This window comes from Lissotriton helveticus, chromosome 7 (genome assembly GCF_964261635.1).
Source record: "Lissotriton helveticus chromosome 7, aLisHel1.1, whole genome shotgun sequence".
In the NCBI taxonomy this organism is placed as follows: domain Eukaryota; kingdom Metazoa; phylum Chordata; class Amphibia; order Caudata; family Salamandridae; genus Lissotriton; species Lissotriton helveticus.
Genome location: NC_136068.1, coordinates 64,454,862 through 64,482,407, shown reverse-complemented (window position 1 = coordinate 64,482,407; position 27,546 = coordinate 64,454,862). Strand labels below are relative to the sequence as shown.

General features: G+C 42.4%; 1 protein-coding gene across 3 annotated transcripts in view; it reads right to left on the bottom strand.

The window, feature by feature from the left end:
- Positions 1-243: 243 nt before the first annotated feature.
- The window catches only part of LOC144768064 (protein mono-ADP-ribosyltransferase TIPARP-like), a 121,773-nt gene continuing 94,470 nt past the window's right edge, over positions 244-27,546 (bottom strand). For all 3 annotated transcript variants that reach the window (XM_078651437.1, XM_078651435.1, XM_078651436.1), the window contains exons 6-7: positions 16,852-17,097; positions 244-1,714 (exon numbers count right to left, since the gene is read on the bottom strand). In XM_078651437.1, coding sequence (XP_078507563.1) covers positions 1,270-1,714; positions 16,852-17,097 — 691 coding nt within the window. In that variant the 3' untranslated portion in view covers positions 244-1,269. The remainder of the gene's footprint in view (positions 1,715-16,851; positions 17,098-27,546) is intronic.

Sequence of the window (27,546 nt, the reverse complement as noted above, 5' to 3'; positions counted from 1 at the left end):
ATTAACGAATTTTAAGAAATCGCTATTTTTTAAGCGAGTTCTTCATGCATGGCATTTTACTATTTCTTATTAGCGAATCCTTATTTTTCGCTAATAAGGAATTGCAAAATGGATGCTTGATGCATCTGGGGGTTAATCTAGCGAAATGTGATGCCTGTGTTACACAATAACACAAATGCAAAGTTCTCTGTTAATGTGTGGTGGCGAGTCCCTATTCCCACAAGGACCAAAAAGATGATTATATGAACTCAGAGTTGTCCAAGTTTATTTGGAAGTCGTATGGTAAAGAACCTGCAGCCATTCATTTTTATGCAACTCAGGATTATTACAACTGATACAGTAATATGTTTTTCTATTTAGAAATCTATTTAGAAAATTGAAAAGTACAAACAAAACGAGTAGGCTTACTTCAATAAAGCCTAGAGGTCTAAACTTCATACCATATAGAGGAATGTGCTCTTGCTGCCATATTTTGTGACTGCAGGAATGTGTCTTCATCTCTTGAGTGTCTCAGCGGATTCGCCTTCAAAAGTGAGCAGGACCTGACAGAACGTCAGTTGCACACATCAGCTCAACTCTTACTCTATAGCTAGCTTTCTATCCCATTAACAGAAACATTTTGGCTTCCAAAAGGTCAAAAAAATAAAATAAAAACAACTTACATATTTTAACAAATAACTATAAAACATAGCAGTGCAAAGTAGAGACAATGGCGCAAAAGGCACTAGAACGTTTCTCTGAAGTGTGCTCTCTCGCAGAATTGGCGAGATCCCTTTCTACAACTTTCGTAAAACAGGTGTAACTTTCTACTTTTCTTCAGTCCTCAGTAGTAGAGCAGCATCCACTAATGGGAAGACTTTCTGTGTTAGAGGAACATTTTCACTGGTATGAAGAAGTCCTGGCAAAAACTGCGGCAAGCTCCCGGTCGCTGCCTTCTAAGGTGTCCCCAGCAGCAGGTACACTATCAATAGAGCAGACTGGAGGAGCTATGCTGGTGCAGTCACCAGGATACGCAGGGAGCAACAGTGCAAGATATCAGAAGAAAAATATGTAGTTCAAAGAATATTGTTTTCAGCTCTGAAGATGCAACAGTGCATTTAATTCCAAGGCACCAGGGAAGGCAGGAGTGTTTTCTTTAGTACAGTGAATCACATTTGATATACAGAGCTGAAGTGCACTACCTCCTGCTCAACTGCCTCCCAAAGCTGTTCAGCATTCGCCAGGAGCTTCTTATCCACTGAATTTTGATAAAGTGCTCCATAGTTCATGTCACTCAGTCACAAGTATGGGTTCTGACAGGAGTTTATACTGGATCAGGAAGAATGGATAACACTGGCAGCTGTCGTACACAACAAATATCTTGGGATTCAAAAGGTTATCCACGCAACAGTCATAGAGAGCATAAGAAGATGGGAGATTTGGTGGGCGCCGGTATGCTGCGTCACCCAGCGCCATCTTGCCAATTAGCACCTTGGCCATGAACATGTTGTGGTAACCCTTCTCTGAGAGCCTGCTGTACTTATGAGAGTAGCTGGCCTCTAAGGCAAAATAGCTGCCCTTCCCATAGGATGTGCCGTGTACACCTGAGAGGCGAGGGTCAAAGTTCTGCTGGCAGATCTGGTCCACAACATCTTGGGCAGTCCCATGGAAGAGATGTCGCTCCAGCGATGTTTTGTCAGCATCGTTCAATCCTTCAGACATGAACTCCTTCTGACTGGAACACAAGAGAAAAGGTGAATGTTTCAAGCAGTGGTTGGGACTTCTCAATCTACACAAATTGTCAACACCAACTCACATGAGTCTATTAATTTCATCTACATCCACACTTGGATTTGAGGACACTTAACTTCAATAAATATATATGTATCAATGACAAGGCTGTTTCAGTTTACCTATTATAGGTGGGAGATGCAGTTTCACTTTTCCAGTGTTACTTACTTGGAGCATAACATTTTAAAATTCTCGTCAGCCTGTTCACATACTGATATTACAATCACTGATTTTTTCACCCAATGTTACATAAATGTCACTCGGTCACAGTTGTATACAATGAAAGTAGTCCAATTAAATATACATACGTACACACACACATATACACATATATATACATATATATACATATATATATATATATATACATATATATATATATATATATATATATATACATATATATATATATATATATATATATATATATATATATATATATATATATATATATATATTATCGCTCCAAAAGTTGTCCACCTTTAAGTAGCACACTACCAGCAGCTTGATTTATGTGTAGGTAAGGACGGGGATCTACTTGTAGATGCCGCTCCGTAATGGATTTGCCGGACGCGTTTCGAAGCTCCATATGCTTCGCTTCAGAGGCTTTAACGGAAGCGGTGTGCGCAATCGCTGACCCACTTCACCATTTTCCATATGACACACCCACCAATGGGAGGCTCAGATGAGACTGTGTATTATGGGAAGTGTAGTGCGGAGAGCACACAATCAAGTCCTGTATGGACCCTGCAAGTGGGCCCGTCCTCGATCCTGTATACGGCTGCTGTTTCACTTTCGTGACCCCCAAGAATTACGGGGTGGTGCATACTCCGCGGCTGGACGGCCGCGTGTTAATTATCGCTCCAAAAGTTGTCCACCTTTAAGTAGCACACTACCAGCAGCTTGATTTATGTGTAGGTAAGGACGGGGATCCACTTGTAGATGCCGCTCCGTAATGGATTTGCCTGACGCGTTTCGAAGCTCCATATGCTTCTCTTCAGAGGCTTTAACGGAAGCGGTGTGCGCAATCGCTGACCCACTTCACCATTTTCCATATGACACACCCACCAATGGGAGGCTCAGATGAGACTGTGTATTAAGGGAAGTGTAGTGCGGAGAGCACACAATCAAGTCCTGTATGGACCCTGCAAGTGGGCCGGTCCTCGATCCTGTATACGGCTGCTGTTTCACTTTCGTGACCCCCCAAGAATTACGGGGTGGTGCATACTCCGCGGCTGGACGGCCGCGTGTTAATTATCGCTCCAAAAGTTGTCCACCTTTAAGTAGCACACTACCAGCAGCTTGATTTATGTGTAGGTAAGGACAGGGATCCACTTGTAGATGCCGCTCCGTAATGGATTTGCCTGACGCGTTTCGAAGCTCCATATGCTTCTCTTCAGAGGCTTTAACGGAAGCGGTGTGCGCAATCGCTGACCCACTTCACCATTTTCCATATGACACACCCACCAATGGGAGGCTCAGATAAGACTGTGTATTATGGGAAGTGTAGTGCGGAGAGCACACAATCAAGTCCTGTATGGACCCTGCAAGTGGGCCGGTCCTCGATCCTGTATACGGCTGCTGTTTCACTTTCGTGACCCCCAAGAATTACGGGGTGGTGCATACTCCGCGGCTGGATGGCCGCGTGTTAATTATCGCTCCAAAAGTTGTCCACCTTTAAGTAGCACACTACCAGCAGCTTGATTTATGTGTAGGTAAGGATGGGGATCCACTTGTAAATGCCGCTCCGTAATGGATTTGCCTGACGCGTTACGAAGCTTCATATGCTGCTCTTCAGAGGCTTTAACGGAAGCGGTGTGCGCAATCGCTGACCCACTTCACCATTTTCCATATGACCCACTTGTGGAGTCCATACAGGACTTGATTGTGTGCTTCCCGGACCACACTTCCCAGAATGCACAGTCTCATTTGAGCCTCCCATCGGTGGGTGTGTTACATATAAAATGGGGGAGTGAGTCGGCGGTTGCGCACACCGCTTCCGTTAAAGCCCCTGAAGAGAAGCATATGGAGCTTCGAAACGCGTCGGGCAGATCCCGTACGGAGCGGCGTCTACGAGTGGATCCCCCGTCCTCAACCTATACATACACCAAGTTCCTGTTCGCGTGCTACTCAAAGGTGGACACCTTCGAGCATTGATTTATACGCGGCCGTCCAGCCGCGGAGTATGCACCACCCCGGTACCCTGGGGGTCACTAAAGTGAAGCAGCAGTCGTACTTGGAATCGAGGACGTGCCCACTTGTGGAGTCCATACAGGACTTGATTGTGTGCTTCCCGGACCACACTTCCCAGAATGCACAGTCTCATTTGAGCCTTCCATCGGTGGGTGTGTTATATATAAAATGGGGGAGTGAGTCGGCGGTTGCGCACACCGCTTCCGTTAAAGCCCCTGAAGAGAAGCATATGGAGCTTTGAAACGCGTCGGGCAGATCCCGTACGGAGCGGCGTCTACGAGTGGATCCCCGTCCTCACTTATACATAAACCAAGCTGCTGTTCGCGTGCTACTCAAAGGTGGACACCTTCGAGCATTGATTTATACGCGGCCGTCCAGCTGCGGAGTATGCACCACCCCGGTACCCTGGGGGTCACTAAAGTGAAGCAGCAGTCGTACTTGGAATCGAGGACGTGCCCACTTGTGGAGTCCATACAGGACTTGATTGTGTGCTTCCCGGACCACACTTCCCAGAATGCACAGTCCCATTTGAGCCTCCCATCGGTGGGTGTGTTATATATAAAATGGGGGAGTGAGTCGGCGGTTGCGCACACCGCTTCCGTTAAAGCCTCTGAAGAGAAGCATATGGAGCTTCGAAACGCGTCGGGCAGATCCCGTACGGAGCGGCGTCTAAGAGTGGATCCCCGTGCTCACCTATACATAAACCAAGCTGCTGTTCGTGTGCTACTCAAAGGTGGACACCTTCGAGCATTGATTATATATATATATATATATATATATATATATATATATATATATATATATATATATATATATAGTTGCTCCCACAAACTTATCACAATTTTGATGTGAATTAGAATAAGCACTCATAGGGGGGTTTATCAAAGCCAATGGATATTTATTTGGCAAACCAGCACGGACAAGACGCGTTTCGGCGCTTAGCCTTTGTCAATTACGAGATACAAACGCGCCGCCATTACTTTATAGCACATTGCAGCGGTCACAGTGTGTATAGCATAGACATCAAGAAAGGACAACCTAACAATGAAATTGTCGCCATCTTTGAAAGTGCAATACTAACATGAAAACAGAATGAAATACATTTCAATGATCATGTTTGTGCGGGGAAACACAAAAATAAAGTATAAATTACATATTGTAATTTATCCCTATTTACAATATATACAATTATAATTAAGCCCAGGATGGGCATAGGTAACCCCTTAATTCCTTCAATCAAGCCCTGGATGGGCAAAGTCCTGAAATATCACACTGTGTCACAAAACAATGTAAATAACTAAAATAATCAGTTCATAAAGCAAAATAAATTATCACATTAATCCATTAGAACGAGAGCAAACTATCTAAAATGGTGTGCAAAAATTGTCGAAATTGGGCTAGGATCCGGCCCCCACGCTGAGCACCAGTAGTTGAGCGCACGGAGTTCAAGGATCACATTGTGGCATGATATATATATTTGTATATACATATATACATATACACACACACACACACACACACACACATATATATATATATATATATATATATATATATATATATATACATGAATAGTCATTTGCAAAAAAAAAAATCAGGTAGCAATTATAGGGACGTTATAGTTAGGCTCAAATTGAACCGTACAAACCATACAAACTCAGCCTTTATATTTAGCTGAGCTAACTATAACTTAAACCCCGTAATGCATAGCTTATGTCATCACATATTACATCACAAATGACATGGTCAGTGACATCACTGATGACATCTCAAATGACATCGCACATGACATCATCCAGTGAGTGGGTTTTCTGAGTTTCAGAGTTTTAAAGATATATAGTAAAATACTGCAAATGTTAAATTAGTAAAGTTTACGTACTGAGTGATACTATTTGTAATATTTTATGTGAGTGACTGTGTGCATCCATGTGAGAATAGCTGTCTGAGGGGTTCTATGGGTGTGTGAGTGGCTGTATTGGTATGTGAGATGCTGTATACGTGAGTGATGGGGTGTGTGAGTTGCTGTATTGGTATGTGAGAGGCTGTATAGGCGAGTGATGGGGTGTGTGAGTGGCTGTATGGATGAGTTAGTAAATGCGAGAGTGGCTATATGGGTGAGTGTGTGCTTGTGGTAGTGACTGTACAGGTGACTGAGTACTAGTGTTACATTTATGTATGAGTGACTGTATGGGTGAATGAGTGGCTATGGATCAGTGAGTGGGTGTGTCAGTGCTTGTATGGGTCTGTGAATTGGTATGTGAGTGGTTGAGTGTATATGCGACATTCTATGGGGGTGGTTTAATGAATTAAGTCATCAGTGATATCATTTGCGATGTCATCAGTGATGTCAATGACCATATCATCAGTGAAGTAAGTGCTTCTTTGTTTGGTTGAAATGTCCTCGTACTCTGCATCAAAAGCATTGCCAAAATTGGCTGGAAAAGTGCTTGGAGGCCTATTGTTAAGCAGTCCATCAATGTGGAAAAAGGTGGGAAGACATTTGCATACTTCTAAGAATACAGTGAGTGGGGCCACGCGGCCCCCTCCCCGGGTCGAAAACGCCCCAGGGACCCTATCCCTGGGGTACAACCTTGTTATGATGGGTGCCCTGGAGCCCACCCAGGGCACCTAGTCTACACCGTTAGGGACCACGGGGGAAACCTGAATGTCCCACCGGTCGCTACTGGCTCCCTGCCTCCTGTGGGAGTCAGCAATTCTACACACGGGGAGCTGCTAAACATGCAGCTCCTTCAGTGTGTGAGTAATCCTTTCGTCTGTTTACCTGCCCGCATTACATTGGGCAGGGAAACAGATGAAAACTCTGCTCCGTTTCACAGCTTTAGCTTGCTGGGAGTGGAGTTAAGTGTTTGCTCGGAGTTGGCTGGAGCCGTCAAAGCTCCCGCCAACTCAGAGAAAACAGCTATATATCGGGGGGGGCACTCCGGGACATCGGGAACAGGACCTGGGTGGTGGAAGTCTCCCGGGCCATGCAGTCCCCTCATTCTGTGTTTACAGGCGGGTCCCAGTGAGGGGGTGGTCTCCAGAGCCATATATGGTCCGGGTTGGGGGCCATGCATTCCCCTCCTACTTTAAAATCATATATTGTCACCCGGCAAGGTGGTCCCCAGGGCATGTGGGTGTCAGTGCAGGCCTCCCACACTATTGTGTATTAGCCCTGGGGAGGGTGGGTCCTTGTGGACCTTCCATTAATTAAATAAAGTCCCAATAGAGGTGGTGGTCCCCAGGGCTCATTTGAGACCATGGAAAGGGGTCCATGCAGCCCCACTCCTAAATTATTATTAAGTTGTCCTACAAGGGGGGGCCCCATGCTCCCCCTACTTTTAAAAACGAATGCCAAAACTCACCACCGCCCCCCTTCCCCCACAAGGTATGTGATCCGCCGCGATTTTCAGCCCAAAAAATATATGTAGAAAAATAGAATAAACTTCTGTCAAAAAGATACAGCAGTAAGGCCAGCACCAACCATATCAAAATTCTGACACAACAACACATGTAATTATTATAAATATATTTTAATGTTAAAATATATATAAAAAATATTATTTAATTCTAAAATATTGGAACAACCTGCATGAATCTAGAAAATCATGTAAGATTCATCTTCATTTAAATATAATTCAACTTTTTAAATAATTCTTTACATCATTTATTTAATAAAAATGTTTACTTTGTGTTTATTTTAAAATTTTAGCATCTAAAAGAATTAATTTATTTGAATGCATTTATATTAAAGGTTTAATTCAAAATAAAGTCAGTAGTTTACAATTTTTTCTTTTGCTCCATACTTAAAAATATATATGTACAATTGATTTACAATAATATTTAACATTAAAATATTTTATGATAAAGTTTAATAAACTGTTTTCATTTTCCTTATACTTCACCATAGGGAGAGTTCCACCATGAAAGTGGCGTCTCCCTATGATAAAGCGTAAAGAAAATAAACATGTTTAAACTAAACAAAAAATATAAGTAAAATATATTTATGCTACATACTAAAGTAAATTATTTTTATTATTTATTTTAAATGTTGAGCACTCAATTTAATTTAGAGGTAATCTTTTTAGCAGGGGTGTGGAATTTAATAAAATATCTACTTGTCCATGGGGCAGGTTGCTTCATAAATTTACTTGTCCTGTAACAAAATCAATTTGTCCCTTTTGTGCCATGTAATGCGATGACAAATTATAACAGCAATCTCCTTATATAAGAGCTCTGAAATAGCCTCTTTGATTATGTCAGGGTTCCTTCCTTAGTATGGTTTGAATGAATACTAGCAATTCCTTTATGTTGCCACGTTTCCGCAGCTCTACATACTGGGGCTGAAGGTAATGGTAAGCAAACGTTTCTGGGTTGGAATGCCCTTTTGAGTCTGTGCAAGCCTACTAACTTGTATGTCTTAAGGCTTTTCTCCAATATTTCTCTGATCTTTTTCCCTACTGAGAAAGGTTGGAAATTTACTGCTGACAATGGCAGACATAAAACTTCTTCCAGGGTTGGGGAAAAAGTGGTTGGAGGGAAAGTGAACTTGCAAACACTCATATTTTCGCATGGGCAAATCTACATCTGCGCATTTGCTCATGCTAAAATGCAGTTCAATACTATTTCTTGGCCTACTTCTGCAAAGTCGTGTGAATTTTATGAAAGCTGTATATCTGCATTTAATGCAAGGACATGGGTGCACTTTTGAGACTTTGTTTAATAATTGGGCCCCTAATTTGGTCTGGTGTTAACCACTACCTTTTGTGTTTATTAAAATGCTGTTTCTCTCTCTGTCTATCGGCTAGCTTCACTGCGAGTGGCAGCATTCTGATCTTTCAAAAGGAGCTTACTGACAGTCGTTTTGTTCAGTGCCAGGAATTACCGTGGAAATGTTTTCATTTTAAGACCAAAACAATTTTTGCTTTTTCCACTGTTTGTTATAATTGTGAGGGCCAGGCAGCTCCCACACCAATAAGGTTTTCCAGAAACCATGCTAGAACAAGTCACGCACTTGACAAACCAAAAGGCTGCCTAACAATTTCAGACATATTGGCTTTACCAATGCTTGTTTATTTTTATGTTTCCCATAACCTTATTCAAACTGGTTACACTGATTGTCCATTATGAATATTTTTGGGAAATACTTGCATACATCAACACATGTTACTAAATAATGCTGCTAAGAAATGGTACCTGACATTTTACAGTAGTTTAGCTAAATGTTTTTGCATTTTTTTGTGAACATTTTATTTTGAAAGCAAAGAATCATCCATCTTGGTTTCAAGCTTCTGCAAATATTTGCATCTAATCAGAAAGCATTCTGGGAGCATTATACATAGCCTCATATTGCTAAATATTAAAAACGTGGTTACACATTTTTACACTGGAACCACTGTCAGTAGTGGTGCAGTCTGAGCTTACAACGTTTACTTGGAGCGCTCACCCTAATAATAAAAGCTTTGCATTAATGAACCATACATACAAGTATGATCAGCATTAGTGGAGACACAAATATTACCTTAACTGCAGGCAATGCCTTTCCCTGATCCATAATGTGGTACTGTAAACTGGCAGCCAAATGGTTTGTTCTGTAGTGGGTTGGGCCTGCTTGCCCCAAGAACAAAATTGACATAAAAACTTGTTGCCCTTGACTCCAAGCAATATGTCCCAGGCGTCGGGCTATAGGAATTCCACATCCCTGTTTTTATTCAATATATTTAAAGTATTTTTCTGAAGTTTACATAAAAAATACATCCCCACCTAAAGTTACAAAACTGCATTTTTGTTACATTAATTTATAAATTCAAAAATGTTATCAAAATACTGTATAATTAAATAATAGATGTTTCATTTTGTATATTTGATTTAAGAATCAATTATATTTACCTATTTTGTTTTCTTTTTTTAAATCATGTAATTTAACATTATTTCTTATGTGAGTATAAATGTAACTCCCTACCATAGTTAATTTGTATAGGAGGGTGTTGGAGTAACAGTGGTAGGCCATGTGGTAGGCTGTGGTAACTTTATAAGTATATGAGCATGAGAGGAGCAGCTGGGCAGACACAAGAAAGCAGCAAGAGCGGAAGAAAAGAACCTGCTGGGCATGCCTAAAGTAACGACATAGCTGGAGGAGGAAGAGATCAGTTAAGGGACATGCCGTTGCAATTTCCATGAAGAAAATTGATTCACTCAGTCCCCGCATTAAAGAGAAGTTATTTTTAGGAGAATGTACACATGTGAAAGGTCATAAAGCGTTCACTCACAGTGAAGTAAACCAGTAGCAGAAGTGGGCTGACCCATTGCTCCACGCTGTATGCTTAAGTGGCCGGGAGAAAAAAGTGACTGATTAGACAAAAGTGAGGAACTGCTCAGACCAAGGGGTTATCAAAAACAGATCATTGTATGCGGCCTTCAGTGTAAAAATGTGTTAAAAAAACCGAAGTCTCAAATACACATACACTCAATCACAAAAACTTACAAAATAAAGCCTCTAACCAAAAAGATGGCAAATATGAATACCAAAAATTTAAAAATAAATGTGTGCTTTTAACCCAATAAACAATATAAATATATGTAGTGACTATTGAACCTATTCCACATAATCATATTAAAACATGTATTACACAACACAGAAAGGAAGAATTATATCAGACCAATCAATGCATCTTTCATCATGTACACTTCTACTAATTGTATGTCACTCAACAATTATGAAGCTTAATTGTCATGCAAAAAAAGACCAGTGCAGTAGATCATATCAAAATATTTCTTTGAACCATTTCGGGAGAAGATTTATAGGGTGCACTTTCTTCAGGAATAAACTAGATCATTTCTTTCCTTAAATTAGGAAACCTATAACCTCAACAAATGTAGAACTACTACTCGAAACCACACGAACAAATGGACATAAGTTTCATCAATACTATAACTCAGGATCTTTTTGTCTCTTATAATAAAATACCCCAGAAGTGAAATTTATATGTAAACCAGTGTCCTTAAAAGACAAGTTCTCATATGTTGGTTACCACTTATGTGGGCATTTTCTCCTGAAACGAACATCTATTGATAGGCAGTGCCTGTAGGCTCTCCAACCTCAGTGTTATCCAATTTCATAATAAGGTGGTTGTAAATACTTACTAGGAAGACCTTTTCTCACTCCACTAGATAAGTCCTCCTTATTTAGGTTTAGGACAATTATGCTTGGTTTGTAACTTACTTAAGTCGGGTGAATTCCCAACAATGTCCGTACAACCAAGCTTTTTGGATAAGGGCTTTTATTTTGTACGCTTGTGAGACTTGAGTGTACGTGTCGTTGTGGCTGAAAGCATTATCACTTTTAATAAAGATATAATGTTTAATAAAATCAAAAGATCTTGGTTAACACCAGACCTAAAAACAAGCAAAGGCTTCCAAGCCTGCCGCTAAGTCCTGGGGGTTGCAAAACCCTGAGGGACATCAGCTGTGCTCAGCATCCACACAATGGGTTCAGAGCCTGCTATCAACAGCAGTTACCAAGGCTGATATGGCGGGATTTGCTATGGCTCTGTGTGAATTAGCAGGCCTGGGAAGTAAGTCAATCAGGTAGCAGAGTGTCTATGTCAACCAGTGGCAGTTGGTATTTGAAGTTGTGGGGGGGGGCGGGTCGCTGGGGCACGGGTAGTGAGGGTTGGGAAGGCGAGGGAATGATAAAAGAAACAAACAAACAAAAATAACAGTTTCCTGTCTCCCACTGCCACCCACCGTCGCCGCCTCCTCCTCCTCCTCCTACTCCTCCTCTCAGACCTCTTCCCCTCTTCTAGGGCAGAAAGCAGGATGTACCCGGCTCTCAGCCTCCTGATAGCCAATCACAATGCTGCAATACAGTCTTGTGATTAGTCTGACCACCGTAGATCGGCACTCATCCAGATGATGGGAGGCTGGGCATGTTCTCAGTGCAGGCTGTAATGCAGAACATGCAAAGTGCCCATGAATGTTTGGACGTCCCCAAAGGGCCCGTCAAACATTCATGTGCACTTTAGGGAGTGCAAACCACTCCTCCCTTCCCCGGTCATCAGAGCAGCCCTGCCCCATCCCTCCCGCAACAAGGAAAAAATAAAGCAATAATAATTTAGAGTTATTATCAATTTATTTTTCCTTTAGTGACACTGCTTAAAAGCAGTGAGACGACGCTCCTCCACCTTAGCGGAGCAGACACTACTGATGGCAACATAGAAGTCAAAAACTAAAGTCACTCACCTTTGGCGTTTCTTTTGTTTGTTCTAGCTGCACTTCCTATATTTTCTGGAATCACTTGCATCATCTTCAAACATCTCCTTTTACACTTTGATACTTAAAGTGATTTTTTTCGGCAAAGCTGGTGACTTTATTAGGCTTTGTTATTTAAATTTCGGAAATTAACTTTTAAGACATCAGATTGTAAATTGCAAATGAACTGCACAGGGAAAGAATGCAGCTATATAGCTCTGAACCCAAAGGAATCCAGTGTAATTGGTTCCAGTGAACCACATCCTTATTTTAAACCCCCATAGAAATTCAGCATTGTTCCAGTTAACAGTACAGAAATGGAAAGTGCAACTGAAATAGGACTTGTGACTATGCAGTCCCAAACTGCTGAATGCTGATCAAGAAGATATGGGCTCAGGATCCACCTTGTGTGAATCTGGGCAAAACACGTGCTATTCCCGTGCCTTGGACCCTTATTCCCATACATTGGTAGTACCTAGAAAAACGTGATCGATTCATGCGTTGAGACGTCGGTGCAGATGACAAAGTAATATCTGTGCTAAAACAAAATAGATTGTCTCTGTGGCAGTCACTTCCTTTCCTTGGGTAATCCAAATTCTCATTGGGGAATTTTTATTTATTTCCGAAATGGAGAACAATTACTTTGAATATGCCTCACTGACTGCTTGCTGACTTACCCCCAGATTCATCATGCTCTTCTTTTGCGAGTCCTTAATAGCGATTATTAAGGAATCGCTATTAAAGACTCGCAAAACGGGATGCATGTAGAAATCGCAAAATTAATAGCGATTTCTACATCTTCCTTATTTGCGATTCGCTAATTGCGAATCGCAAATAAGGAATGACTCCCCATTCATTCCTATTGGCCAAAGGCCCATAGGAATGAATGGGGAGTCAATCCTTATTTGCGATTAGCAATTAGCGAATCGCAAATAAGGAAGCGATTTCAAGGGTGCCAGGGTGTCCAAAGGACACCCTGTAGCACCCCTGAAATGGTGATTTACACTGGTGTTGCGCACACACATGTCCAAAGGACATGTGTGTGTGTAACATCCAACATAGAAAAATGCATTTTTCTAAGTTTCGCTATTTACCTCGAAGTCAGACTTCACGGTAAATAGCGGCCAAAAATTGCGAATTCGCAATTCTAAAATGGTTCATGAATTGCATTTAAGGAATCTCAAATAGAGATTCCTTAAATGAAATTCCTCGTAATTTACCGATTTCAAAATCTGCGATTTTTGCATTTGAGGTGATGAATCCTAAATGCAAAAAAAGCGCTCGCAAAGGGCCAGATTCGCAGAATCTGGCCCTTTGCGAGCCGATTTTCCGTTGATGAATCTGGCTGTTGTAAACAGTACTTTATTTTAAGGGTTTCAATGAGTCCTGCTTGTGGTACCTGCATGTCTTTGCCATGCATTCTCTCCTTAGTTATAGGTCTCCTGCTGCTCAGCCATGGTTACAGGGAGGTGATAGAATGCGGATGTGTGCATGGTTTGAGTGAGTGTCAATTGGAATGCGTGGGCTGATCAGAAAGGATGCTACTCCTGGTGGGGCCTTCCTGCTTCCCTACTAACATCTACTACCTGTAACCTGATTCTTTCAGCCTTAAGGATCAACTTGTTTCACCTTTACTCCTGACTACCCTGAATCTTCATTTACCACACTGCTATTTGGGAGACATTAATCACATTCATGAGACAATGAAGAGCGAATGGCAACAAGTTGTAGCTGACTGCATCTGCACAAGTCCAGCTCATCATTTTTCCAGCTCTTTACACTGACCTGTGCCAGTGTGCCATGTCCCCCTGGGCTAGTGCGCATATGATGCAAGGGAATTGCCCGCATTACATATATAATCCGTCAACTCTGGGAGGAACAGCTTTATGACCATGATTCGTGTTTTGTATGTACAAGAATCTGGTGATTGGCTAAACGAATGTACAGAGTAAGTAATACACAGCCTTTTCAATGAAGGTGCATTAGGCGGAATTTGACCTTGAAGTTCTCATAGGCACAACAGTGAATGCTTTTGCTAAATACTGCAGAGTGCATGAGTACCGACTGCCTTCTTGGGTAAAAATAACATTGCATCGGGAAGCCTGGTAGAGTCGGATACCATTGTTTTCTAAACAGGACTGTGGCGGACTCCGTAGATCTGATCAGCACTGAACTGGGAACTGGGGGGAATACCTGCATCCAGGCATTTCCGGAAGCACTGGCAAACCTGTACAAAAGCATGCACATCGGGTTTGCGTAGATCTACGGTGGCACATTAAGCTAGATCTATTGAATTTGCCAATGCTTGTTTCTTTCTGGTGCGCTGCAAAGTGGACTAGAGCAGCTGGCATAGCACCAGACAAGACTGAATGATGCGACGTGCAGAATCATTCTTCCCCCTTGCGATAATAAATACATAACAATTTTAAAAAAATCAAACATGTTGGTCTGTTTTATTTCTACTTTCCAATGGTTGTTTGGGCTTACTTTGCCGCTAAGGGAGGGGTCAGCTCATTCTGAGAGAGAGAACAGCTTCATGTAAATAATCAAAGCTGGGCTATATCAGCAACACTAAAAAGCAGGTTAGCTTAGCTTCTCATCCAATGTAGAGGTGCTGCCAGCCGAATGCCTTTACCAGCAAGAGTTAACAGCTGTTAATTACCCTCCCCTTATTATGGGCTTGAATGAAGGGGAGTAATTTAACATCTGTTACTGCCCGCAGTGTGGGTAACAAGGATTAATTAAGGTCCTTATCCGAGACTAGTGGCCTTCACCCTTTAATATCAATAAGTCACCATGGTTAATTCTGAGGCAAGTGAAAACCAATATTAACCGGTGCTATCATCTAGGCTTCGCCTGCCTGGATGATAGCCCTTTCCAACGGACGGTCATCTCATCCAAAACAGGTCCCGTTACTGATGTGAATCGAATATTCCGGTACCATTAATTGCAGAATCGCCAACTGGCTGTAGCACTTTCTTGTGTAGGTAGTACGCCATCATTACAAGGTCTCACCGCGATATACAAACACAGGTCGCAGGATCACAGGGCATTGGTGGCCATTATAGAACATCTGTACCACATGTGTAAAACAACTTAGCAGCTTCTGATAGCACTGCTAAAGAAAAAAAACTGGAAGCCAGATGTACTAACCTGTTTTGCAAATGCTCCGATTAGCAAAATTGGAGCCAATGTAACAGCAAAATAGGTTGTTTCTATGTACCAATGCCATTTTAGGACTTGGCAATCTTTTAACAACTTCTAAAATTGGATTTGGGATTACCAAAATGGAACAGATGTGTTGTTGGCCTCCCTTCCAAACTGCAAAGCTGCATCATATGCATCAATGGTTTGCAGCTGAAGTTTCAAGTGCAAACCACTGAAAGGTTACCATCTCTAAGTGGGAGTGGTATCACCTTCACAACAAGGAAGAGGTCCTCTTTGGACAGCTGCCAACATACAGAGAAACTTTAAATACATTTTTTTTTAAAGTTTAAAGTAGCCGTGTATCACCCAAGTCTGATTACCTTTGCAGACCACCATCACTGTGATTGTGGCCAATCAGTCTGAGCCCAATTTGTGACCTACCTAATGACAATTAGGTGGGTCAATGTGTAACTCAAATCAGAATTTTGCAGGCAAGTCTATCAGTACATTAGTTGGTTTGCAAAATTTCACACGTGTCACAATTTGCGACCAATGCAATGCTACATATGGCCATAGGTTTGACTGAACAAAACCATGTCTATGAAATGTTTACCAGCTTGAAACACCAGTCCCCATTCTTTATCAAGAGTCAACTCAACAAATACCATCATGGTATGCTAAAACAGCTACACCAGTTAGCAGCAGATAACGTTCCAATTTTATATTTTGCTTTTCTTCTGCTTCTGTTATAATGCATTTTAGTGTGTTGTTATTTTGAGCAAATCTACTTTATCGTACTATACTCTGAATTCACAACCTACCTAGAAACAAGGTCTGGTAATGTCAACTTTTTCCATGAATATAAGGTAGCAATGGAGTAATTGGAATAAATCCCCATACGCAAAGAGGGGTACGGTTTGAGTGGCACAGTCGCTACCCATGGGGAATGTGTTTGATCGGGGAGCACTTGTCTTTGAGTTGCCACTATAGAGCTCACTGGATGGAAGTGTAAGTAGTTTATTTTACAGGTTGTCCTTGATAGTGTGGGTGATTGACAGGAGGAACACTAGCAAATGCCTTCATTTTCACACCACTACATTAAGCTATTTATTCTCATAACATGAGACAAGCACTCACTTTCATATACTGCCACATCAATGCCAGCATTCATACCCCATCACTGTGACAGCAAGTAACTGCATTAGTGGAAGCAATCACACATAAGTGCATAAGGACCATCATAGTGCTGCTTGTGATAACATTCAAATATAAATGCATGTTGCCAACATTGAGAGTAGTGTCTAAATGCAAGGCAAGTGTACCCAACACCAGAGTACTAATGCAAGCATTCAGGCAACAACATGCTAGTACAAGTATTCACATAGTTGCCTGCTAGTGCAATGCAATCGTTCACACACCAGTATACAGGGGTAATAATGAATAGTCTCCATACTACTGCAAGCTTCCAGAACACATCCGTTTCCCTCTCACCAGGTGTATTTCCGCCAGAGGAATCTGTTCTGGATTCTGTATATTCTGCAGATCAGAACCAATTCCTTGGACATGGTTTGGTGAAAGTGGGACTCAATGTCCATGAAATCCCTCTCCGTGCGACGCACAGGAACTTTCAGAAAAGTAGACTCTGGGTTCCATAACTCCATCTCCCACGTAGAGGGGTAAGGCCCTGTGTAGTTGTGGGAGTCAGAAAGGGTACCAGGATCTTTCTCCATCACTGTCCTACAAAGCAAAACAAGAGGATGAAATATTAAATGATGGCCATAATGAATGGAAAGAGGAGGCACTGAACAACGACTACGGTGGAAAGAAAGATCCAACAGTGAAAGAACCACAGTGAATTGAAAGAAGGCAAGATGGAACTAGGGCAAATAGGGTTTGACAGGACAAATGAAAGGTAAAAATTGCAAGATGAACATGGTAACTGACGCTGAAGAGGGAAACACTGAACAATAATTTAAAGCATGAAAATGGAGGGAAATAATCGTAGCAGGAAAAAGAGAAAAACTGAAAGACCATAAAGAGGAGAAAACGTAGGGAATACTAAAATACTATCATAGAGCATATAAAGAAGGCATAATTCAATATGAACTATTTTAATAACCAAAAAATCCTAATGAAATGGAAATCCTAGTTAGTTCATGAGATATATAGGTCAATGCCTCTCCCGGTGATTCACAATCCTATAGAAACCACTGAAAATCAATTAGGATCTTTTTGAAAAGGGCTTGGGAGATCTGATGAATGCATGAACGACAAAGAGGGGAAATACAGTTGGGAGATGGGCGCTTCATTTTATGAGAAGAAGAAAGTAATGCCCTCCAGGCTATATTTACACTATGCTACTCATGTTGCTGATCACAACCTAGATTTGGGAGTGAGGTGAACATCAGTACTCACACCACTAGGAGTGGGCAGACCTTGAAATAATGTTACCCCTGTGTCAAACCACTGGCAAAGAAAAATGGGTCAACCCACTAATTCCAGATGTGAAAAGATCTCAAGGAGATGTAGTACCTCCTCATTTTGTAAATTTGAACTAAGAAAACGCAGTCTTGCCGACTTGTATGAAAAGGGTGTAACTACTATTTTTGATAGCTCTCATCTGTAGAAATAAGTAAAAGAACGAAGGTCATCTCTAAACTGGTTAAAACCAAACCACCATGCCATAAACAGTAGCAAAAGTCTAATATTGTCTTAGCTATACAGATACAAGAAAGAAATAATTAATTTTTTTTAAATGATTCGGCCAAAGTTCTACAAGTTTCTTCATCATCATCAGCCATATAACTTCCCAAAAGAAGATGAGATCTCTACAAAAGTAATAGTGGATGCTCCAGTCTCTCTGCATATAATTTCACAAATTCCAGATTTTATGGTTACATAACAAGTTACCTTCAGTAACACTCTTTCTAATAGGAACTCTATCTTACTAAACATTCCTTACTCAGCAATATTCCTACCTGGCGCTGGAAAACGCTGTGTGGCTCAGAGTTGACTTCATACCACACCGAAAGTGGATATAGTGGGTATAAAACGATGGACTAAAATGTTACCCCAAATGACAGTCAGCGATTATTCTTTTTGCAAGCATCCCTACCATCATATTTTGTGTGATTGATGTTATGCCCCAAGTGGCTAAGGATATGCTTAGACATGGGTTCTTTGCTCACTCAACCACAGAATCCAAGAAAACAAGTTACTTACCTGTAACTTTAGTTATCCAGTATTGGTATCTTTCATAGATTCACATGCCTGAATCATTCCCCGTCACCGAGGCGGGAGTCCTTCGGTATATAAAAAAGCAGTGCCAAAAGTAAATTATAATAGAAGGCCCAAGAGAAAGGCCTGAGGCCTAAACTGCAGTAGCCTATCTACCTCGTTATGCCAAAAGGACTAAGAATTTTGTCCCAGCCAATCAGCTTACAGCACCCTCTAGAACCCTCTCTGCAGAGCCAGTTCTCCTCAGATTTTCCTTAGCACAAGTGGGAATGAGTATCCCAAAGATTAGAGAACTGACTCTCTGGTCATGGTGGGTGCATGTGAATCTATGAAAGATACCAATACTGGATAACTGAAGTTACAGGTAAGTAACTTGTTTACTTATCCAGTATTGGGGTATCTTTCATAGATTCACATGCCTGAATCAGAGTAGCAAGCAGTATGCCAGGTAAGAGTCGGTTGGGGATGCTGGGAGACTTATAGTAATACACTCCCAAAACCATTATATTTACCAACTAACAAGTGTGAGGCAAGTACATTGTTAAAGATAAAACATGACCAGATTCCAAAGAGTCGTCATATAATATTAATCAGGAATAATAACATCACACATAAAAAGCAGACAATTTAAAGTATGCTCACATCTTTATAATACACATATATATTGAAAAGCATATCTTAACCACAAAATGAATGAACTGGTTACCTGAAGCTGTTCTTATGGAAACAGATGTCGTAAGAACGCTTGACCCACTGCCGCATCTTCTCGACTTGCCGATTGCAGGCAGTAATGTCTTGTAAAAGTGTGGACATTCTTCCATGTCGCAGCACGGCAAATATTTTCTAATGTCACTCCTGCAAACAATGCTGTAGACGCCGCTACAGTTCCTGTAGAGTGAGATCTGACATTTCTTTGTAGTGGCCTGGTGGATTTGACATGACAAAAATCGATCGCGGAGGCTATCCATCTGGAAATTGTGGCTTTAGTGACTGCTTTCCCCAGCGTAGTTTGGCCATAAGCCACAAATAACTGATCTGATTTTCTGAAGTTCTTTGTCCTTTGGAGATAAAACTTCAAACATCGCTTGATGTCCAAAGAATGCAGTGTTCTTTCCGCTGGAGTTGTAGGATTTGAGAAGAAAACTCAGAATTTCACTGGCTCATTTAAATGGAACTGAGAAAGCACTTTGGGTATAAAAGTTGGATTAGTTTGGAGAGTGACATAATCCTGAGAGAAATGCAAAAAGAGTTCTTTTATAGCGAAAGCCTGAATTTCTTCTACTCTTCTAGCAGATTTCAGAGCTAGAAGTAGGGCGACCTTCCATGTTAGATACTTGAGGTCGGCTTTGCGAGAGGACCGTATTGAGTTCCCATTCCGGTGGGGAAGGCTTAACCGGAGGGTAAGCCCGGAAAAGACCTCTCATGAACTGTTTTATTAACGATGAAGAACATAGTGAGGGAATGTTAGCTACCTTCCTGAACCTGGATAGAGCCGCTAGATGGACCTTTATTGAAGAGAAAGAAAGACCAGAGCGAGCCAAATGTAAAAGGTAAGGAAGAATTCTTTCCGCAGGAGCTTCAATCGGGTGTAAAGTGTTTGAGATACACCAGGAGCAGAATCGCTTCCATTTAAGAGGATAAGTCTTCAGTGTGCTCTGGGCTCGAGCCTTTTCCAAGATGTCACGGCATTCCTGAGGAATTTGGAGGTGTTGAAATTCTAGGAAGTCAGGAGTCATGCGTGTAATTTCAGAGATAGAGGGTCTGGGCGAAGTAACTGACCCTCGTTGCATGATAGCAGAGTTGGAGCCGGAAGAAATCGGATTGGAGGTTCTGGGGATAGCAATATGAGCTCCTGAAACCAATACAGGCGGGGCCACTTGGGAGCAGTCAGAATGAGACGGCAGCTCTCTTGCTTTATTTTGCGCAACACTCTTGGAATCAACGGGATGGGAGGTAAAGCGGAAGCACAAATCCCTGACCATCGCATGGACAGGGCATTCCCTCTTGATCCCTGTTGAGGGTACCTGCTGGCGTAATACCGGCATTTCTTGTTCTGCTGTGTTGCAAATAAATCCAACGTTGGCTTGCCCCGAACCTGGAACACTCTGTCCAGCTGAGTGTTGTCCAGTTCCCACTCGTGGGAGTCTGATAAGGATCTGCTGAGCTTGTCCGTTAGGGTATTGTGATACAAAAGGGGATGATGGATGGAGCTTGTGAACAAATCAAACACTCACCCCCAGTCAACTGATCTGGGTTTAATCCATCACCATTCTTTAGTTCACTCAGCCACCCCAGTTCAGACATGGCTATATGCAAATCAGTCTGACCCTGTGTCTCATGGGAACAGTCCAGCCCGAACTGCCAAGCCATGTCTTCCCTGGACCGGAAACAAGCATCCTGAGACCGGTTTCGGATTCATAATCCTCATCAGCCAGGCTATCTTGAATCCAGTGGCCAAGTGAACAAGGGACTCACGTCTGAGCATACCCTACCACACTTAGGGCAAACAAAGCGATACAAAAGGGGATGATGGACGGAGCGTTTGAACAAATCAAACACTCACCCCCAGTCAACTGATCTGGGTTTAATCCATCACCATTCTTTAGTTCACTCAGCCACCCCAGTTCAGACATGGCTATATGCAAATCAGTCTGACCCTGTGCCTCATGGGAACAGTCCAGCCCGAACTGCCAAGCCATGTCTTCCCTGGACCGGAAACAAGCATCCTGGGACCGGTTTCGGATTCATAATCCTCATCAGCCAGGCTATCTTGAATCCAGTGGCCAAGTGAACAAGGGACTCACGTCTGAGCATACCCTGCCACACTTAGGGCGAACAAAGCGATACAAAAGGGGATGATGGACGGAGCGTTTGAACAAATCAAACACTCACCCCCAGTCAACTGATCTGGGTTTAATCCATCACCATTCTTTAGTTCACTCAGCCACCCCAGTTCAGACATGGCTAAATGCAAATCAGTCTGACCCTGTGCCTCATGGGAACAGTCCAGCCCGAACTGCCAAGCCATGTCTTCCCTGGACCGGAAACAAGCATCCTGGGACCGGTTTCGGATTCATAATCCTCATCAGCCAGGCTATCTTGAATCCAGTGGCCAAGTGAACAAGGGACTCACGTCTGAACATACCCTGCCACACTTAGGGCGAACAAAGCGATACAAAAGGGGATGATGGACGGAGCGTTTGAACAAATCAAACACTCACCCCGAGTCAACTGATCAGGGTTTAATCCATCACCATTCTTTAGTTCACTCAGCCACCCCAGTTCAGACATGGCTATATGCAAATCAGTCTGACCCTGTGCCTCATGGGAACAGTCCAGCCCGAACTGCCAAGCCATATCTTCCCAGGACCGGAAACAAGCATCCTGGGACCGGTTTCGGATTCATAATCCTCATCAGCCAGGCTATCTTGAATCCAGTGGCCAAGTGAACAAGGGACTCACGTCTGAACATACCCTGCCACACTTGACTGGGGGTGAGTGTTTGATTTGCTCAAACGCTCCGTCCATCATCCCCTTTTGTATCGCTTTGACATCGGTGGCTCTTTAGACACTGGAGACATTGGAGATTGAATTGTCACCATAGAGCTCTTGATGGCAGACGTCGTCGACGGTACCATCATCGACTACGACAGAACGAACGTCGACGGACTCGACGTCGACAGGATTGTCGTCGACGGACTCGACGTCAATGGGATCATCGTCGACGGGTTCACCGTCGACGAACTAGAAGTCGACGGGGTTGTCGATGGACACGATGTCGACGGGACGGTCGTCGATGGGCTTGACTTCTTCGTCGACGGGACGGTCGTCGACGGCATCTTAGATATCTTCGTCGACGATGGAGGCTTCGTCGATGGTACCTTCGTAGACGAGTGTTTAGACTTCGACAACGAGGCGGTCGTCGACGGATCGTCGATGACAGTTTTCTTCGCCACAATGGAAATCCTAGTTGACAGGATAGGAGAGGTGATAGCTGTAGTGGAAATGTTTGCCGTCGACAAAGGAGCTGAAGACGTGACAGAGATAGTAGTCATAGGAAAAGCTGAGGAGACAGAGCAGCTTTTACTCACAGTTTGAAGCTTTTTAAGAGTCCTTAAGAGCTGAAGCCTCAGATAAAGATGATGAAGATCCAGAAGTGGAGTGGGAGGTCGTGACATGTTTTCTCCCCTCACTTACAGAGCTATCATGTGATCTTGTTCTTTTACTGGAGGTTGAGGCTCTGTCATCATCATCAGCTGAAGAAGGTTTGAGCCATAAAAGGACTCTGGCCTCCCTATGCCTTAAGGTCTTAGAAGGGAAGGTGCGGCAGATTTTACAATTTTTTGCCTCATGCTTAGGATAGAGGCAATAAATACAGTCCTTATGTTGATCATCAACATGGACTCTTCTCTTGTTGCATGTTCTGCAAGGTCTAAACTAGGCCTTCTTGTCAGACATCCTGAAGAATGGAAAAAACTGGAGTAGAGACTCAGGGAGACTCCCTTCCACACGACGTGCAGTGAAAATCTGAGGAGAACTGGCTCTGCAGTGAGGGCTCTAGAGGGTGCTGTAAGCGGATTGGCTGGGACAAAATTCTTAGTCCTTTTGGCATAATGAGGTAGATAGGCTACTGCAGTTTAGGCCTCAGGCCTTTCTCTTGGGCCTTCTACTATAATTTACTTTTGGCACTGCTTTTTTATATACCGTGGGACTCCCGCCTCGGCGACGGGGTATGATTCAGGCATGTGAATCTATGAAAGATACCCCAATACTGGATAAGCTATACTTCATTGATGAGGCCTATGCGTTCTCTTTAGGAGCGGTACACATTTGCATTACGTGTTCCTTTGTCTAAAGTGGCAGCGTGAGTGAAAAATGATGGACTGGAATGCCACCCTGAGCCAGTGGTTAAACTTTTTGCAAGCATTCCTCCCCTCACCTTTGTGTGACTGATTAATAAAAGACTTACACAGATGGGGCAAGCTTCAAATCTCATGGCTAGACAGGCTCATGAGTATTTAAATGAAATTCTTACCATGTCTCTTCTAGGTACGATAGATGTAGGCTTGGGATTTCCCAATATCACACACTACTAATACGCATCACAATAACGATGAGCCCCAGACTTGGCCAACCGCTGTAACACAGAACCATGGGTGATCTTGAAATAAGATTGCACCTCCATCCCTTTGCATTACCTTGACTGGCTGCCCTGCAAACAGAGACCCCATTATCTGGACCTGCTTTCCTGCATGTCTGTTATGCTGAATACTGGAACCAAATAGCCAAATATAATAAAGTCACATTTTCCTCAGCATTGACATCACTAGTCCTGAACCCTGATTTCAGGCCTTGACCAAAAAAAGACAGGCTTCGGCAGATGAGAATCCCATGATCTACCCCTACTAGGAGAACTATTTGAGAATAGCAAACTGCTAAGCAGGGAGATATGTGTCGAGAGGTTTGACATCACGTAGTCAACTATTGCATTGGGTAGGTGTGTGACCATTAATGAAGCTTCAGACAGAGCTAAAATTCAATAGATTAAATGTTTCTGAACAGACAACTAAAGAAAGAGACTTGTAGCGTATAACGTCACACAAATAACTCCCAACCGAGTCAGAAACATATTTACTATCCAACTGGGACAAACACCTCAAGAATACAATTAGGAACAGGCCCTGTTCCCAAAAAGGATATGTTCTCAGAAGGCGGCTTGTACCATACAAGCCTCAGAAAACCATACAACTGTTACCAGACCTACAGGTCTAATGACCTAATTTATTTGAGCTAACTTTAATGTGCTTGACACATAAACTGTGATTCTAGGCAAATATTTTATTTTGTTGAGTCAGCTTTTTCTTCATTACCACATATAAGAGAACTTTCAAATATTTGAGTTCAGAATGTCGGGTCTACAAAAACTATTTTGTTTTAATTTAATAGACTTAAGTTTCCTCCATGTATAGTAACAGTCTAGCCCACAAATAGGGTACACCGGACCCCTGACTTCCGTCTTAGTTCACTAATAGCATTGTCATCACAATTGGAACAATAAGGTTTCTAAGTTAATGTATGAAAACTTCGACTTTTAATAAATGTACTACCAAAGCATGACGTGGTAGCACACTCATTTACAGATAGCACGTTTTATATTGAGATGGCCACAAACCTTCCTACTGATGTGCACTCTAAATTTAAAAAACTATATAGCCTGAAAAGGATAATTTGAGGAAATCATGTTTCAGCAAACATTTATCATTTGTACATCACCTAGCAAAGTCCTCTGATTGTGGTCATGTTATTAAAATCTTTGCTTCCATCACCATTCAGATTTAGAAACCAATTGTGCCTCTCAAATTGTTGACATATTTTGAAATATGTGTAAAGTTCATAATGTGTGTTATAAAAAGACCTGGCATCCTACAGCTTTTCATTTCACACTATCTGTACCATAGCATGATTGTCAGACAGTTCACTTTACAAAATTGGCTAACTTTGTTGTCAGAGAATGAAAAGTAAACACCAATCTCCAGCATAAAAAGCAACCATTTGTAAAAAAGACATAAGCTGAGATTTGACATCTGTCTTTGAACACACAGCAAACGTAACAAGATAAAAACAAGATTTCAAGGCATCTCTATTGCTTGTTCAATTTCTCAATGAACAGAACACCTGTTCTTTGCCAGCTGGAGAGAGCTCTCTCCCCAGAATGGGCAAGGAGTCTGTAATACATCTAGTCAATAGACAATGTGCAAATCTGCAGACCAATAGATTAACAAACCTGGTCTGAAGGGATAAACAGGTAGACCAAATGACTTCTCACAAGGCATGAGGCTTCTGAATGCCTAAAACAAACAGGTGATCTCATCTATTTTAAGTAAATCATTGAAAAAGATACTGCAAGGGTAGTTCAACTTTGCTAACACTTTCCATTCTATACAGCGACATTATCCTTTGCTGGCTCTAGAGTTGTGATTAAACATCAATTAAAGGGGGTCCTCTATGAAACTTCTTTTATATTCAAATTTGTTACCACTTCTGACAGAGTGGATAGATTTAAATAAGACGCTCATAAGGGGTATCATCTTTCACTGCTAATATGTGCAATAACTAAAAACCCTCCTGGCAAATGAAGTTAATATTCATCTAACTAGACCGTGGCAAGACAGGGTGTAACATTATTTTTAGTACTCTCTCTGACATGCAAATGACTGTCCACTTGTCAAGAATGGTAATAGTTCATACTTTTATTTTTTTATTGGAACACCATCCTTTCATAGGTTCAGGCCTACATGATAAAATAAAACCCACAAAAGGAGTAATTACTGTACTTTGTAAACATGACCTTTGAAACTGATCACAAAATGTGTTGATTATGTATGTGTATATATAAATAAATAAATAAAACAATGGGTTAAATAATAACATTTATAAACTAAAATACCCTGAAATTCACCAATGAACTAACTTTAACTTGCCGCTCCATCATAAATGTGTGTGTGAGTGTATATATACTCAGTGCATTCTGGGAGTTGAAGTCCGTGTACTGTTCCTGGACACCAACAGGTGAACTTAATTGACTGGGGGAGGAGTGTCCAGACCCGAATACTAAGGGAAGCAGGACTGGGATTCATTTGTGAAGGCTTACCTCGCACGGCAGGGCGCTGAAGAAGGTCTACGCCGAATTGCATTCGCCACCCGTGCAACTACTGCCAATTAAAGCCTGGTTTACTCTGTAACTCCCTCTGGCCTCCGATTCTTCTTGTGTGGAGGGATGTTGTGCTAATATTTCCTGCTCCAGTCAGAGGAGCAGTACGGATGGCCCTGCAGCATCAAGAGACCCGGACTTTAACTGACAATCATCGTTGTTTGCAGCGACGTTACTGCTCGGGGTACCGAGAGATCCGGTGTCCGCCTCACTCTCCAGAAGGTCTCAGGCGGCAGGAGGTATTTTAACTCTGTTGTGACGCTATGCTGAATGGCTGTCCCTGCTGAAATTCCGACCTGGACTCTGAGGCAGCTGCAGACCGAGGGGGCCCAGGGGAGACCCGGAAATTGTTAGCAGCGTCTTGTGGGTATCCTCCTTCCCTACCTGCAACATCTGGACAAACTATTTTTCAATTCCAACCCCCCCCCACACCGCCGACCCAGATGCACCTACTCAGTGCATTCTGGGAGTTGAAGTCCGTGTACTGTTCCTGGACACCAACAGGTGAACTTAATTGACTGGGGGGAGGAGTGTCCAGACCCGAATACTAAGGGAAGCAGGACTGGGATTCATTTGTGAAGGCTTACCTCGCACGGCAGGGCGCTGAAGAAGGTCTGCGCCGAAATGCATTCGCCACCCGTGCAACTACTGCCAATTAAAGCCTGGTTTACTCTGTAACCCCCTCTGGCCTCCGATTCTTCTTGTGTGGGGGGATGTTATATATATATAGATATAGATATAGATATAGATAGATAGATAGATAGATAGATATCTATCTATCTATCTATCTACTTACCAGTATGCATCTGTTCTTGGCATGTAGAGCTGCTCGTATACTGTGCATTAGATCGCCACCTGGTGTTGGGCTCGGATGATTGCAGGTTGTTGTCTTCTTGGAAGAAGTCTTTGTAGTCACGAGATAGGTGACTCCTCCCTTGGACAATACTGCGCATGGTCATCGACTCCATCCTCAGATTGTTTTTTTCCGCCACTGGGTTCGGATGAAAGTTTTCCGCTCCGGCTAGAAAAGACTTTTCTGCAACTTCGAAGCGCAAACAACTTTATAACAACATCATCGACATCGAATAAACAACTTTCAACATCAACTAAATTCAACGCGGGCCGTTGGGCCTTTCAGCGCCGTACGGCCTACGCCTCATGGACAGAACTCCATTCAAGAGATGCCGGTATGTCGAGCAAAGTTCCCTCATAGCGACATCACGAGGTCTGCAACCTCT